The sequence below is a fragment of the Peromyscus leucopus genome, chromosome 13 (assembly GCF_004664715.2).
Source record: "Peromyscus leucopus breed LL Stock chromosome 13, UCI_PerLeu_2.1, whole genome shotgun sequence".
Classification (NCBI taxonomy): Eukaryota; Metazoa; Chordata; class Mammalia; order Rodentia; family Cricetidae; genus Peromyscus; species Peromyscus leucopus.
The window spans coordinates 57,926,428-57,943,885 of NC_051074.1; the positions used below are offsets into that span (position 1 = coordinate 57,926,428).

The 17,458-nt window shown below is 44.4% G+C and overlaps 1 protein-coding gene across 3 annotated transcripts in view; it reads left to right on the forward strand.

Annotated features, from left to right (window-relative positions):
• Hecw2 (HECT, C2 and WW domain containing E3 ubiquitin protein ligase 2) overlaps positions 1–17,458 on the forward strand; it is a 362,611-nt gene that overhangs the window by 253,871 nt on the left and 91,282 nt on the right. For all 3 annotated transcript variants that reach the window (XM_028886428.1, XM_028886412.2, XM_028886448.2), the window contains 4 exons: positions 5,542–5,692; positions 6,297–6,400; positions 6,867–6,991; positions 16,661–16,846. In XM_028886428.1, the coding sequence (XP_028742261.1) occupies positions 5,542–5,692; positions 6,297–6,400; positions 6,867–6,991; positions 16,661–16,846 (566 nt within the window). The remainder of the gene's footprint in view (positions 1–5,541; positions 5,693–6,296; positions 6,401–6,866; positions 6,992–16,660; positions 16,847–17,458) is intronic.

Here is a 17,458-nt window from a genome sequence, read left to right on the forward strand (position 1 = left end):
CTTTACACTTTATAAGGCACATACTCTCCTTATTCTGTGTTATAATAATTTTGAAAGATAGATTAAGGAAGTCTTATCTGTAGTTTATCAAAGGAGGCATAGAAATCAGACAGGGTGATTCTTGTACTGTGCGCATGAAACCCTGACAAATTCAAGGATTTGTTTATGGTCCCATACTAGGAAAAGCTGAATCAGAGACATTCCATCCCCCAGACCTAGTAGTCTAATCCCAGGTTAGAAGAGAGGCAAGCTGTGTGGGTAGGTGAATGTAAAGCTGACCTTTTGTCTATACAGGCACTAAGGGAGCTTTTGTAGCATGAATCCTAATTGGTTTTAATAAAAACCCAGAGCCAGATATCAGGGTAAGTGCTGAAAGCTCAGAGAAGCAGAGCAGCCAGCTACCACCTCTTACCTCGCCAACACCTCAGTCTGAAAGAGACCTAGCTCCTTTCTCCTCCTGCCTTATATTCCTTTCTCTGCCCAGCCATATCACTTCCTGTCTCAACCTCCCTAGTGCTGGGATTAAAGGCATGTGCCTCCCAAGTACTGGGAGCAAAGGCATGAGATCCCAAGTGCTGGGATTAAAGGTGTGTGCCACCACTGCCTGGCCTCGATGGCTAACTGGCGGCTGGCTTTGCCCTCTGATCTTCAGGCAAGCTTTATTTGTTAGAGCATACACAGAATATCACCACAGAGTTTGATGGTGGCATGCTGTTTATTGGGTGCCAGAAACACTCCAGGCACAGTAGAAAGTTTGGGGATTTGCTGCAACCTCATTATGGTGTGTTTTGAGGTCAGACCTGGGGAGGGTGCACCTTTCTCTTCTCATGGGAGAGGCTTATCCAGCGGGACCCCGTCTGGGGACGTCCTTGTCTTCTGAGAGGAGTCGCGGTGACTGTGTGAGCCACCTTTAAGTGATCCAGATAGATGGGCCCTGCTCAGCGCTGTGTCTAGATGAGCAGCACCCTTTGCTCTGCCTGCGCCTTGCTGTCCCCATCCGGGAGGGACAAGCCATGGAACCAGTGCACTTTGGGCCTGGATGCTTCTCAAGGTTGGCTCCTCTTTTTTTTTTTTTTTTATCTTGTATTTTTTTCCTACCAGATGCTGAGAAAAAGTACCTAGCCAACTTACACTGCTCTTCAAAGAGTTAAAAAAGCCAATTAGAGCTGGGCAAAGGCCATGCACACCTTTAATCTCAATACTTGGGAGGCAGAGGCAGGCAGATCTCAGAGTTGGAGGCCAGCCTGGTCTACAAAGTGAGTTCCAGGGCAGCCAGGGCTACACAGAGAAACCTCCGTCTTGAAAAACCAAAATAGTAGTAGTCGAAGTAGTAGTAGTAGCAGCAATAAAATAAAAACCCAGTAGGGACTCGCTCAGACATTATCAGCTCAGCGCTGTGGCTGGTCACATGGTAGTCTACATGGCCTGGTGATAGTTTCTGAACATCTGTCTGAACTGTTTAATTTAAAGGAGGTGTTTCTGGCTGCTTCCAGTCCCTCTCTCCTGTCCCTGGATCCAGGCACAGACTTTAACTCAGTGTCCGTTGCTTATCTGTCATAATGACCTACCAGCTGGTCCTCAAGGGCTTACTCCTGCTTTGGCGAATGAACATGATCTTAGACGTGAGGGCCTCCCATCATTGGCTGAGAGGTACTCTACCAGCTGCAGGGAGTAAGAAAACTCTGGGCCTTGAAGTGCACATGATAGTTGGGAGTTATCTGGGGTCTTAAAAACATGCTGTGTCTTGTCGTGATCAATCAGTGGTGCTGGCACATAGAGGAGCTTCAGGACTGAGGCCACCCAGTGCATTATCAGGTTGACCCTCTGGGTCTCTTTAGTGTAAAGATCAAAGGGAAGACAGGCCGGCTAACATAGCCACTCTGAAAAATGGTTTCCTGTCTCTTCAGATCGGCTCTGGGGTAACTGTGGCTTAACTCATGGCTGCACAGGAGGCAGTGTAGAATTGACGCAGATGCACTCCCCCTGCCCCCCAAGGGTAGTTTTGCGCTAGGAACAGATCCTGGAGGAACAGTTAGGGGCAGGGACAGTAGCTGCCAGTGGCTGCCTCCCAGTCAGGGTGATGTCACTTACATGGTGGGTGTAGATAGACAGGGCTGGAAGAACACAGTGAGAGGCATTGGCTTTTTGTGATTTTTCCCTTTCATGGTTAAAGCATCCTTCAAATCAAAGACCTAAAAGCAGTCAGTGACTCTGAAAACTATAATTACTCTCAAAATTTTTAGGGACTCTGTCCTTGGAGTTTAAGATTGACTTTTATGGATAAGAAGATACATTTAATTTCAAAGATACTGCTTAAAAACCAAAGACTACAGAAGGCCTGGTATTGCCCACTTTCAGTCTCCACACTCAGGCGGGAGAGGCAGCCAGATCTCTGTGGGTTTAAGTCCAGCCTGGTCTACTTAGTGAGTTCTAGGCTAGCAAGGACTATAATGAGACTATGTTTTAAAAACAAATAACAACAAAACAAAAACCCTGAAGAACAAGGAAAGTATGCAGCTGCTTGAACTTTTAACACTTTTTATTGGAATAAGTATAACACCAAAGAGTTAAGTTCAGACCCCAATCTTTTGAGCAGGATACTCTATGCAACCTGTACCTTAGAAGATCCTTTTGTGTCCTCAGCCACTGATTTCCTACCTCTCCTGCTGTCCTGACTGCCCAGATTACATATTTTGCACTTTATACAAGCAGCACAAAAACTCTGTATTAAAATAAAAGAAAATGGTGATCCGTTGAGACATGGTAGCTCTATGAAGGTCTCCTGTATTAAAATAAAAGAAAATAGTGATCCATTGAGACATGGTAGCTCTATGAAGGTCTTCCAGCAAGGATGTAACAAACCACAGCTGGAAACCAGACTTCTTTAGTTTAATGTACTACTTCCTGAGACCCACTGCGGCCATGGTTCTCAGTCTCCTTCCATCCTGACGGTTCACTTTATGCTGCCCTGTGTCAGAAGACAGGAAGGGGCCAGACCTTGCCTTCTAACTCAGCCCATCCCTGTCTAATTGCATCCCTCTGAAAGAAACGACGGTGGTGCACAATGAGTACTCACATGCATTCTTACGTGAAGACCAATCAGATCCAATAGAAAGACACACAAGAGGTTATACCCTTCAGAATAACTGTGCTAGTGATGATGGTAGTGGATCATCCTATAGATATTGACCACTTGGGCAGGAAGAATGCCAACAGCATTAACAGTCTGTCCCAATCCAATGCCAAACACCCACTTGAAATCAGCAGTCTTGCAGATCTGAAGATGTGCTATTTGATAAGAAGAGCCTTCAAAGTACATTCCGTTTTCTATAGTCTTAGAGAGCAAATTTGTGGTTCTGGTTTCTTTTTCTTCCAATTGTACATAAAAAAAAAGTCTTTAATGAATGGCAAATTAGAGTTGTCCCTGGTCTTCGTTGGAAGGTAAACAAAAGGATCATTACTTTTTGTAGAATTATATCATTTAATATTATTTGTTCTCTTATTATATGGTTTGCATAAGGCACAGTGGAAACTGTATTGGGGGATCCTTCCTCCAGATGTCTCCATTTGCCTACCTGTGTAAGCTGTTGAACAAGCTGCATACACATCTAGTTAGGTTAATCTTTATTTAGTTATTTCCAAAGAAACAATCCCATCGCCGAAGGGTTTTGTTTTGTTTTTTTTTTTTTAAGCTTTCTTTTGTCAGGAAGTAGAAAGTATGCAGCAATGTGTTTTCTTTCTGCTTCAGCTGCCAGAGTTCCAGGGCCAGCTTTTAGTAACAGCCTTACCTTGGACACTTGGCCCCATTTCTTTCTGGCTCCTCTACCTAGCTTTCTGTTCTTTTTTCAATCTCTGATTGACCTATTCTGTACTTTTTTTTTTTCTATTGAGAGCTACTGTAAACAGTCTGTGGACAAAATGGCTAATTGTTTTCATGTGAATTTGGCTTGACATGCTGTCAGTGGGTAGATTTTTCCCAGCTCTAACAAGATAGGCATGAGATGGGAGACATGGGTTCTTGAGATGTCTGTGATAGACAAGTGTGTGTGGAAGAAAACAGAACTGTAGGGCAGATCAAAGGGTTTTTGAAAATACTTCCCAGACATGCTTACCATGTGTCCGTGAGGCACACTGAGCGTGAGATGAAGTCTTCCAGAAATGCCCTGTTGATGAAATTGTAGCTGCACCCAAAGAATCCAGTTGTATAGGGAGTTTCACCGTACCCTCCCCCCACCCAACCTTGGAAGTAAGTGGCATTGAGAGGCTATGGCGCTTTATCTCTACTCATTTTTTCTTTCTCTTGGCAGTTGTAACCGTGTGGCCTGGTCAGTATAAGATGCCTGTCCACCCGCAGCTAAAGCGGTAGTGTGGTCTAGTGCAGGCAGGCCTATAGTGCAGGGCTTCGCAACCATAAGGACTGGATCGGGGTATTTGTTCCATTCACTTCCGGCAAGCACATCACAGGTCGTGAGGAAAGTTCATGCCTTCCTCGCCCCAGGCTCCTGCACCAGATTCAGGGAGTCAGTGACGAGTTTCGTGATAACCTGGAAAAGTTGAGCCAATTGAACTTCTCAGGAGAAAAGTGTTTGTTAATTGTTAAATTAATTTACTCAGAAATATAAATTTAGAAAGATTTTTTTTTTCTGAACAAAGAATGGGTCTCTGATGTTTTCATGTTTCCTGTATAAAGTCCTCCTCCCAAAGGTAATAAATTCTGAAGATTTGTCTTTTGAAAAGCTCAGACCATGTTCTGTCAGTCTAAATAGGAAAGGGCCACCTAGTCATAGGATCAGGACACCTGGTCCTGCAGACTAGACTGTTCTCCAATTTCACTGAACGCACATTTATACATTGGTTTCCAGAGACCAAAACACTTACTATGATACTTAATATACAATTAGATAGTCTTTTTTAAGCATCATATTTATCTAAAGTTGGAGGGGAGAAGTTGTCCTTGCTCTAAAAATATGTTTCTCTCCAGGAGAGAGCAGATTGATATGTGTAGATAATGATGCTGGTTGGTTACTGTGAAGTGTGTGGATGGCTAGCTAGCTACGGTCCATTCAAAAACCTACATGTACCACTATTGTGTCTAAATACACATGGAAATGTCTGCTAAGCCACGAGAGAAGGGGAAAAGGTGCAGGCAAAGGAGAAAGAAACAGATAAAATTTGGGTGAGAAACCCCAATACCATTTTTGATGTGAAACTATCAAAAATATAATGATACCGCCCCACATGTACTTTTAAAACAGATGCTTATGTGTAAAGGATGATGATGTGGTGGGCAACATGAAAAGATCCTTTACCTTTAGAAATTCTTTAAGAGTTTTGTATCATCCATTCTGTGGAGACTTAATAACTAGTAACAACAGTTTCCCAAGTGGATTGGGGAGGAATGCTGGACTACGCTGTGAGGTATGTGTTATTAGCCACAAATTACAGTGTGTGAGGGAGAGAAAACTCGGGCTGCACTTAATGAACCACCTCTCTGGCCCGGCCCCTCCTCTCATCCCTCTTGCTGCCTTTCCTGCTCTTTAGACTGGGAGGCGCGCATCGACAGCCACGGCAGGATCTTCTATGTGGATCATGTAAACAGAACCACGACGTGGCAGCGGCCGACGGCTCCTCCTGCCCCCCAGGTCCTGCAGAGATCTAATTCCATACAGCAAATGGAGCAGCTGAACCGGCGGTGAGCGCCCACCTCCTGCTGTTACTGTTCTCCATTGGGGTTGGGTTTTTACAGGGTGCCGAGTAGGAGACTTGGCTGCTGCTTTCAGCTTTGATGTCCTGTCCACTGGGCCGTGTGTGTCGTAGACACCATTGGACTTCTCTTGGGAGAAAGAAAACAAAATATAAACATACAAACACACTTGCATTCTGGGAAACTACAGAGAAAATAACCTTCACAATGCCTATCATGCATTGGGTTTTAGTAAGGCACGTATAGACATTTAGGATCTGAAGCCGGACTTCTGACCTTTAGAGTCTTCCCTTGAGCTGCAGCTGTATCCACCTAACCTTCCAAAGCAGCCATTCTTTGCCAAAAAAAACTAATTGCTGTGGAACAGAAACCTGTTTTCTCCTTCATTATAGTTTTTTTTTTCCTTTGGTTAAGGGACACAGTTTTAAGTTTTATTAATTTGTCAGGAGAACGGTCTAGAAACAGCTTCGATGCATTGTCATTTACTTAAGCAACAGGTAGCTCTGTGAGGTGGAGGATGGGAGCCTGAAACTTCGGGGGCTCTCAGGCAGTGTCCGAGGGCTGCAGTGTAACCCCAGGTCCACGCTTTCAGTTATCAGAGCATCCGCAGGACCATGACTGACGAGAGGCCCGAGGAAAGTGCCAGTGCCATGGACGGGACAGGGGAGGAAGCCGACTTCCACCAAACCAGCGCAGGTAAGCGAGAGCCTTGGGCTGCACCCTCAGAGATACAGAAAAGGAACAGGGATTCCTGAGAAATGAGCTCTTCTTTGAGAGAACTCCTGTAGATCCGATAAGACAACTTAAAAAAAAATAAGTAATTCGACAGAAGTCTTTCCTAATACTTCACCTTTTATGGGTTCTGAGAAAAGTATCACAAAAAACAAATAGGTTGAAAAACCGCCACAGTCTCAGAACCTGGGTCAACGTGGAACAAGAGCCTGGCCATTTTTTAAAAGCTGAGGATGCTTTGTGACATGGGTAACAACTAGAAATGATATCCACTATCATTTTAGTGTCATTAAGAACAGTCAGGTTTAGGCATGCATTTTTTTTTTTTGGCAAATAAGAAAATGTAGTTTCAGGGAGTTGAAATCATAGCACATGATGCAAGTGCCGTTTGTATTGTTCGGTTCTGAAAGCCTTTGGTCTGTCTGATTAGACTTCCGCCGGGAGAATGTCCTGCCTCACTCTACCTCCAGATCCAGGCTCACGCTGCTGTTACAGTCGCCCCCTGTGAAGTTCCTCATCAGCCCAGAGTTCTTCACTGTGCTGCATTCTAACCCTGTGAGTAGAAAAAACAAAAAAGGCTGAAGAAAATGGCCCTCACTCCTGTGATGATTGTAGGCCTTGTTGGAGTATTTCCAGAGCGCTTGGTGTCTTCCAAACTCTGTGTTAAGTGACTTGCGTCTTAAACCACTGAGCCCATATAACCTGCCTACTGTATGTAACAGATGTCTGTAACTGGAGTATTCCTGTGTCCAACCGGCTCCTGTAGCCACTTAGGCCCAATTAAACACACAGAGACTTATATCACTTATAAACTGTATGGCCGTGGCAGGCTGCTTACTATCTGTTCTTATATCTTAAATTAACCCATTTCTATTAATCTATACCTTGCCACATGGCTGGTGGCTCACTGGTATCTTGCATCATGCTTCTCCTCGTGGCGGCTGGCAGCGTCTCTCTGACTCTGCTTTCTTCTTCCCCGCTTCACCTCTCTCCTTGTCCCGCCTATCCTATACTTCCTGCCTGGCTACTGGCCAATCAGCATTTTATTTATCAATCAATCAATCACAGCAACATATATTCACAGCATACAGGACATCCCACAGCAGGCATCCAAAACCAAACAAACAAAAGCAAAAACCTTTAGAGCTGACTGGCTTATCATAATAGCAAGAGTTCATTCATTTTCCACAATCTTGGGGGCAGGGAAGTCCAGGATCGTTTTGGCTGATCTGGAGTCAGGCGATGTCTTTCATGGGTTGTGCACCTTCCTGAAAGGATGTAAGGGCTGCCTTTGGTTCTGTGTTTAGGAGGTACTGATTCCACTCAGGAGGATCCTCACTATGCTTTATCTACTACTGAGCTACCTCTTGATGTCATCATATTGGTGATTAGGTTTCAGCAGGTGAATTGGGGCAGGGGAGGGCCACACAATCAGCCATACCAGGAGGATCATTCCACGAGTTTCTGGGTGTTGAGGGAACAGCTTTGCTGAAGATGTTAATTGGAGAAAGGCTGTCTTAATTGTATATGGAGTGGTCTACAATAAAGGATATATTGTCTGTAAGTTCAGCTGGGTAGAATCCATTCATCGGGACCTGAGAGGAGCCTCAACTAGAGAAGGCCCCAGCAGGAGAGGGAGCAGTGGAAAGTTGGCAGGATTTGGTGGGTTAAAAACTAAAGATTGGACACTGAGAATGGCCCTGAATAGTAGTGATCTCACATTAATAACTATAATAATGGGAAAGTTAGAATGGAGGGGAAAATACTGAATGTGGAAAAATAAATTAAACATTTTAGGAAAATCAGACTAGACCAAAGGGAAAAAGTAGACACCAGCATAGTTCTAGTACCTGGAGGTGTCTGTGAGGTAGTTACTGTGCACCTATTTACTGATATTCTTGTGTTTCTGTCTAACCTCGTTAGTATGTGCGTCTACCTGATTTACCCATCATCATGTTCCAGTTTACAGGTTTATCTTGGAGTAAAAATGACTTGGGTGGAGAGAGAGCATAAATAGCATGGTATTTGTCTTCACAGCTTGCATGAGGGCTTAGGCATTTGCACATTTGCCAACTTTCTATTAATTCCTTGTTATATAGTAGGCACTGAGCTAAGTCCTAGGAACGTATAGATGACAGCACCCATGGGTCTTGGAATCTCAGCCTTGAAAATACATTGCAGTGTTTTGACGATTATGCAGAAGGGATGCACAGGAACAGTGAGTGTGTAACCCCACTGGGAATGCACAGGGAAGGGGTCATAGATGGGAATATCCAGGGAAGGGGTCATAGATGGGAATGCACAGGGAAGGGGTCATAGATGGAATGCACAGAAAAGGGTTTATAGATGGGAATGCACAGGGAAGGGGTCATAGATGGGAATACACAGGGAAGGGGTCATAGATGGGAATGCACAGGGAAGGGATCATAGATGGGAATGCACAGGGAAGGGGTCATAGATGGGAATGCACAGGGAAGGGGTCATAGATGGGAATGCACAGGGAAAGGGTTTATAGATGGGAATGCATTTGCAAAGGGTTCTGAAGGCTGAATAGGAATTTGACCCACAAACACAGACATCAAGAGCAGTCTACATAGAAGGAGCAGCATCTGTAAAGTAAGATCCTCGAGATTGTCGTGGTCACGGAACAGATGATCACTGAAGCTGGACCAGCAGTACAGTAGTGTAGTGCTGGTGTGTAAAGAGAATGGGATGCAGGGAAATCAGGCTTGAATCTAGGAAGTCAAACTTGAACCTAACCTTGTGTATGGCATGATTCTAGGAGATCACAAACTTTTCGACAAAGAGGAATAGACTAGCATTTAGAATTGTCACAAGACACAAAACCTCTCAAACTGTAGAGGAAAAGAGCTTTGGGCTTAGAATCAGATAACTCAAGCTTTTATTTGTTTGTTTATTCATTCTGTTCATCAAATCCCTGTGATTTTCCTACAACCATCTAGACTTGGTGGTATACAAGACAGACAGATATAGATAAGAGAATAATGAACAAAAAGAAAATTTTGATGATGCAGTATGACAGGGTTGGGGGCAGGGCACAACCAACTTTGACTTGGGGAGACTTGGGTAGCCAACAGGCATCCCAAGGGAGCCAGCCACATTTCACACTGTCGAAAAATGTCAAGGGACACCAAAGCATCTTTACTAAGCAAAGCAATGCCCTGGGGACAGGAAGAAGTTAAGTTTGGAGAGCTGTGCAGGAATACTGACTGAGTAGAGTGTTTACATGATCTGGAAGTGAACTTAGGCTTTGTATGAACTTTGTTCTCCATGTGTTGCTTTCGTGGGAGAGACAGGGTTTCTCAGAGTTCATTCTTGATGCTCTACAGAGAATGGGTCTTAGGAGGCACCAGTGTTGTTAGGGAGACAAGTGAAAAGGCCCTGTGATTAGACTGAGAGGTGGCTTGGCCTAGTGCATATCACTAGCGATGAAGACGGGTAGATCGCTATGTGCCGTGTTTTGGAGGGGAAACTAGCCAGTTGGAATACGTGGGAGAAAAAGACTCCCAGGGCTGGAGACATGGCTCAGTTGCTTGAGTGTCTGCCTGAGCCCTGGATCCCAACCCAGTTGAACTCAGTGTGTTGTATGTCTGTAACTGTCCCCAGTGGGCGGTAGAGGCAAGCAGAGGATCCCAAGTTCAAGGTCATCCTTGACTTCCTATCAAGCAGAAGCCAACCTGGGTTACTTAAGACCCTGTGGTCTGTGGGAGGAGAATGTGTGTGTATTTGTGTGTGTATGTGTATCCGTGTATTTTTTTTTTTTAAAGTAAACTTGTCAATATAACCAGGCGGTGGTGGCACACGCCTTTAATCCCAGCACCCGGGAGGCAGGCGGATCTCTGTGAGTTCAAGGTCAGCCTAATCTACAGAGCAAGTTCCAAGATAGGCTCCAAACTTACACAGAGAAACCCTGTCGGGGGGTGGGGTGGGGGTGGATATTTGTTGATTTTTGCCACCCCTATTAATGTACAAGTGGCTGAGGACAGGAATGGCTTTGTGTTGACACAGGAGAGCTGGACCCAGACCCCTGCCAGGTAGTACATATGGGAGCTGTTCCTGATGTAACAGCTTACTTTGATGTGGGATGTTAGCATGTTATTGTCTCTAGTGAGTTCTTTGGTTTACAGAACTTTCTCTGTGAAGGGCCAGAGAGAAAACATTTTAGGACAAGGACAACATGCACCTGGATGGCTTTAATAATACCTTGTTTGTTATAGTCAGACTGTCGGCCTATGGTCTGGATGGTTCACAAAACAATGAATCCTGAGGCCTGGTTTTCATTTACCATTTTCTACAGTGTGGATGTTCTCCCTCACTGAGCTCAGACTACGAGAGAGATCACCAAGTGGGGCTTCTGACTTCTCTGTCTGGGCTGGTCTTTGCTGCGAGCTTCTCTGTGGTATCATTAAGCCGTTGATGAGCTGTGGTTTAAAGCTGTGGTTTTTAACTTGATAGGCTTTTTCAAATAAGTGCAAATGATTGATTCCTTGCAGGTTCTGCTCTAGCAGGGTGGCAGGGAGTCCTGGGAATCTGTGTGGTCCTGTAAGTAATTAGTAAACATGACCTCACAGCTGTGGCCTGTAAGCGCTGGGCACCGGCTGGAGCAGCTCGGCCCAGGCTTTCCTGCCGAGTCTCTTCAGGTGGTGTGACTTTCTCTGTTCTATACTTGGGTGTGATTTTATAATTCCTTTCTCTGGAAAGCCCAGGTGGAGTTAAAAATATTCTTCTCTAAAGGTTTCAATTTATTATTATTATTATTATTATTATTATTATTATTATTATTATTTTTACTACCCAAACTGTATTCATTACTGGTTAAAAAGATGTGCATGTCTACAAAATTTAAATTCTATAGGTTAGGAAACCTTATTTTCTGACTTACAATTGGTGCAAATTGAAGTAGCTAGCATTTTCCTTATTACGGTCTTGAGCTATGGATGAATACAAATAACCTTTATGCAGAGATATAGATACTTTTTTTTTCTTATTTGGAGATTAGTAGAAAATATTTTAAAGTAAACTTTCTTGAATTTTTTAATTTACTTTTTATTTTCCTAGTTTTTGATTGAATTCTCTTAGCTTATAGGTGTTTCAGCAAATCCTTATTTATGTTATCACAAATATGCAGCATGCCAAAGAAATGTTGACATTTGAAAGTCTCCTTGTTCTCTTTTAGTAAAACAATTTGAAGAAATGAGTTCGTGTTGAGAGATGAGCATGAGAAACATACCCCATGTAGCAGCCATCACCCAAGCACGTGTGCTAGGCAGAATAAACATAAACAGGCAGACAGTTGACAGGACTGTGAAAAGGTGACAGATGTGTCCATACTTCTCTTTCTAGCCATGGTAACTTTCAGGTAGATTTTACTGCCCTCTGCTGGATGGGATCAGGTCTCTTTAAAATTGTCTCCAAACTAACCCCGGGATTTAGTTACCAGCACCCAGTCTTTTAGAGTTGAGATGCTTGTGTTTGTCTCACTTATGTTATACGTAAGTACATTTAATTATATGTAACCGAATGATACTTTCAAAGTACATGCTAAGAATTACTACCCTGACTTTTAATAAGCTTTAGACATACATTCATTCAATTATCTAAATTCCTTAGTACTTACTGAAAAAAATATTAATGTGAAGTTTATTAATAATGTCTTAAACATACTCTTAAAAATCAAGAGTTACTACTGTTACATAGTAGGTGAGCTGATAGGTATTTCTGCTAATAAACATAAGTTTCCCCCCCATATTATTCTTTAGGTAGGCGAAAACAATTTAAAATTATTTAAAATCAAATTAATTAATAGTAGTACTAATGCAGACTGTAGCATACAGAATTACTTCCATATGCTGGCTGGCCTATTACGGAACCAGTATTTCTTGCTTTTGCTAATAATAATTTTTGTTTAGTGAGTCATGCACAACATCACTGATATTTGCCCCATGAACACGAGAGGCATTTGCTAGCGAGTCAGCGATGTTGTTTTCCAAATCTAAATTTGGAATACCTATTCTTGATGAGGAATTTCTGAATAAAATGTGTTCTTCATTAGTAGGGTATTCAGTGGTGTTTTTGAAGTGGACAGAACTGGGTGAAATTAGAACAGCAGTCGAGAGCTCCGGCCGTCACAACTCTGAAGAAAAACTTCAACACCGATAAATCAGGGACTAGCTTGGCACCGGCCCTTGCGTTATAGCTAATTCCTAAGAACTGAGCGTTTCGTATTTTGCTGCCAAACAGACCAAGGCATTGCCTTTAACTCCTTTCAATATTTTCCTCTTCTCAAACCTCAAACACTTAGCCAAGGAAGACACATTTAGGCTCCAGATTTAACACAGTTCTGCTAAGGAAGCCGTTGCCTCAGCCACTGAGGATCGATTTCTTACTAGGAAGGTGGGTGACATGGAAGAGGGAGGCTGGGAAAGGCAGTTTGAGACTACAAAAGAAAGAGCTAACCAGGGTGTTACTTCCCATCCAGGGAAACCCAAAGAGTCTGTTGGTCAGATCCCATGCAAAGGTGCTTCATCTCCCTTTAACGTTTCCCTGCTCACTTCACCGCTTTGGAGTCCACATCCAGAGGCCCACAGAGCTCATCCTACGCAGTGCTGTGAGGTTGTGACATGAAATGGGCCCCATTCACTCTTTTCTACCTTGCCATCGTTGTTATGGGCAAGGAACCCAATCCACTTACCTAGCTGACATCACTAACCTCCAGTGGAGAAGTGAAGTATGGCCTTACCGACTCACCCTCCACTACAATGCACTCATCCAGTCTGAGGTCACCTGCTGGGTGTCTCTTGACTGGCCTGGCCTTAGTCTTAGTTCTGCTAGCTCTGCTGGTGTGTCCTAGCGTGTCCCCCATACCCGTGACCTCTGTTCTTCCAGCCTGATCTCCTGTCTACAGTCCCTCTCTTCCCACTACTTTCCCCGCAATGGACCATCTTCCTGTTTTTGACTGCTTAGGTCTGTATCCTCGGGGTTTCACACAGGCAGAACTGAGCGCATAGTTAATGATAGGGTAGGAGACCCTTCGGTTAATAGAAAGTGGGCTGCTGGCCCCCGAGCTTCAAAGGCTAAAAGTAGAAACCAGTTTCACTCCTGTATTTGTCTGTTCTGACATAGCTGGATTGGGATACCCTCCCTCCCCAGATAGTTTTTAATTACATATAGCCTGTATTCTGTAATGACCTTTACTTCTTCAAAGCAATTTTACATCCTTTATTCTCCTGGTTTGGGATCTTAGTATGTTTTGAACAAATCAAGAGACTTCTTATTACTCCTCACAGCTGAGTGAATCCAGGCAAATGAGATTAAGAGTCTTTGTCTCTGTAACTGTGACAACAGAGTTCTGTGCAAGCTGGAGAACAAATCCTCTTTTTAAACTTCATGTGTGTCTGTAGCTCACTCTGCATCGTACATGGATACAGTTGTATGCAATACCATGTATGTATTATATGTGTACATAGATGCATGTTTGAAAATACTTAATGAGAATGTAGCAGTCTGGAGAGGTGTTGTCTTTAGCCCCCGACAGCCATGTGCATGCTTTTCAGGCTTCTCAAAGGCTATGGTTCTAAAGGTTGTTTACTGCTTACTAATGAGAAAAGAAGACTTCTTGCACTTAATTTACTTTGATAGATGCTTTTTCCAAGATCAGTCAAAACTGGCCCAGTGTTCCATGTCTCTCTGAGTGGGGAGGAGGAAGATAAAGGGTATAATTAATTATAAGACCCACGTAAGATTCCCACGCTTAAGGAGCTGTCCATCCACTGGGAATTACCTCAAGCCCAAGGCTGGCAAGGGTTCCTGACCCTGACTGCCACGTCCTGCTCTACTGGAGTTCTGCTGCCTCTCTTTGCAGAAGGGAGGAACGTGTTTGATGCTCTATATTAGGAACCACTGCGTCCTGTCTGCTTGGCTACACCCATTTAGAACAATGGCCAGTGCATCTATTCCACACAGTCATCAGGCAATAGTTTGTCCCCGGAGAGACTTGTTACACAGTATGACTTGAAAGCTCTTTGTCATCACCCACACAGACTGGTGTGGTCTCGGGCACCAGGCCATGGCTGTGTGAAAACATGAGGAGCGTGGAGCCAGTGCAGGAAGCATGTGCCCGCTGATGGCAGTGAAAACTTCGAGTCGGGCTAACCACAGGATAAACGGTTAGCTAGTCCAAGTTTCTCTCTGGCAACCTCCGCCTTATTTTGTTAGTCCCCTCTGTTTTCACGGTGTCGTTTTCCCATGCTCTCATATTCCCTGAACGCCTGCCTGTTTTGCGGTCCTGAGGCTCTGGACCACACGAAACCTCCAGCCATCAAAAACAGTGCTCATTTAGACTGGCAGGTTGAAATACCTCAGCGTATGTAAGATTCCAGTTTAAGGAACTAAGATCTGAGATTGGTTCATTATGGCTGATCATCCTCCCTCCCTCCTTCCCTTCTATGTATTCTGATAGGGGAAAAATATTTTTATGCAAAGCAAAAACTATTTATGACAAAGAGCTGATAAGAACACTTTTTGTTATACACGAAGCCCAGGAACTATCAGATGCCAGTGACTTAGGTTAACAAAGGTGTATTCTCATTCCAAGTGGAATTATTAGAATTCTCCAGATCCCAACACACTCACAAGCCAGGCTGGAGAGTTTCTACTTCCTGCACTTGCTACACCAAAGGGAAGAGAGCTCCCTAGGGCTTCACCATGAGCCATCAGTGTGTGGGCTGGCTGTGACCACTCTGAGGGGCCCTGGAGAGACTGCTGTCACAAGTGTTCATTTTTTGTGTTAATTATTACATAGCACTGACGCAGCACAGATGGGAAATAGTTGTTGACACTGTTTCCAGGTACTCTGATGTCTGTGGGAGTTACTTGGGGCTGACTAAGACTGAAAGAAATAACAAAGCCCATGAAGAAAAGCTCAAAGACCTCCAGACCCAATCAATCCAAGTACCTCTGGATGCTGAAAATAAGGAGAGTTGGAAGCCCTTTCACTGTGTCCGTGAAGAATAGAATTCCAGGATGGATCATTCATAGCCTAGTCAATTTCCTGGATATCATCTTCTGATGATTCATGAGCATAGATCCCTTTCTGCTGCTTAGCACACATATTAGCTCACGCATTTGTGGATTACCTGAGGTGTGGGCAGTCTGTGACACAAGCAGTTTTTGCAATCTTTGATGATGAGTTTCAACAGTAGTATTTGTGACAAGATAATCTTCTTTTTTGTTTTTCTGGTGGTGGTGGTGGTAGAATGGTACTTTATTAAACTTGCATTTTAATAAGTGCAGCTTGTATATGGACAGGGCGGTGGGGTTGGGGATGCCATAACAAGACAACATGGTGAGGTATGATCTCCAAGCTGTTCTAACTACATTCCAGTTCCCTGAGCATCGCCCCCCCCCAGCCAGGGGGGTGCGGGGGTTGAGATGAGTGTCCCTGCCTACTGTGGTCTCCACAGACATGGCTGAGAGTGAGAGTAACTCACCTTGTTAGTGTGTGTGTGTATGTGTGTGTGTGTGTGTGTGTGTGTGTGTGTGTGTGTTTCTGATGTTCCGATGTATGGCAAGCATTTACAGACAGCTTGGCCCTTAACTCTACACTTCCACACTGTCTGTCCCTCTGAGCCTGTGACCTACCTGGTCAAAAGCTGGAAGAAGAACAGACTATTGGGGTTCACTCTCAGGTGGTATATTTAGCCCCAACATCACATACTTGTGATTGTGTGTTTTGCTAAAACCAACCCTGCGACCTAATGTCCCATGTGGAAAGAAATGCCACAACGTGCTTGTTCTTTAGAAAGCTAGAAACCAGGTCGGGCCGTGGTGGTGCACGCCTTTAATCCCAGCACTCAGGAGGCAGAGGCAGGTGGATCTCTGAGTTCAAGCCCAGCCTGGTCTATAAAGTGAGTTCCAGGACAGCCAGGACTACACAGAGAAACCCTGTCTTGGGAAACCAAAGTGGGGAGGGTGGGGGAGAAGAAGAAGAAGAAGAAGAAGAAAGAAAGAAAGCTAGAAACCAGTCGTGGAGAGGGCCTCACTTTCTACAGTTTCTGTGTGTTCCAGTCACTTTGCTCCTTCTGCTGATTCCCTATGTGGGTCTGGAATTCCGTAGAAGCCTGTATGCATACATACTGAGAGAAGGTCTCTCCCATGCCTTGTGTGCCCAGGCAGCCTAACGGTTGTTTTCCGTCTTTCCTCTAGAGTGCCTACCGCATGTTTACAAACAACACGTGTCTGAAGCACATGATCACCAAAGTCCGGCGGGACACCCACCACTTTGAACGCTATCAGCATAACAGGGACCTCGTGGGATTCCTGAACATGTTTGCGAACAAACAGCTGGAACTACCGAGGGGCTGGGAGATGAAACATGATCATCAGGGCAAGGTAACCTGACGGAGCTACCTTAGTGAGCAGCTGAGTGGCCGTGGCTGCTCTTACGGCCTCCCTCTACCTTTGCAGTGAGGGCAAACTTTCTTATCTCCTCGTTCAACACAAACCTGCACAGGCAGCTTGTTGCTACAGTCTCCAGATACCATATTTGGAAGTAGTATATGGCACCAAGAGGCCTGGGTTTGGTGGAAGCCATGTTTCCCTGGACATCCTTCTGTCTGTGCTCTGTTACAACTTTCCACTGACGAGAGAAAAGAACTCGGAGACGCTTGTTCTCCCGAGTGGTGTAACTTGTTGTAGACAGGAGAATAGGAAGTGGTCGTATTGCTCAGAGAGCGTATTAGGAATCACTGAGCCATTGTGCAAGACACTGGCCAAGTCTGAGCCTCAGTGATAGTTTAGAACCCTGGCCCGTTTGCACCTTGAACGACTCCCCTAGTTTATGATGAGAAGAAGCGCATAAAGACCAGAGTGAGGACATCTTCGCTTCCTGTGTAGACGGCGAACCAGAAAGCCCAGTTTTAATCAGGAAGGCGTACATGAGTGAGGAGTCAGAATGGGCAGGTTGGGTTTGTTAGAAGGTATTCCCTGGTGAACGCTTTATTT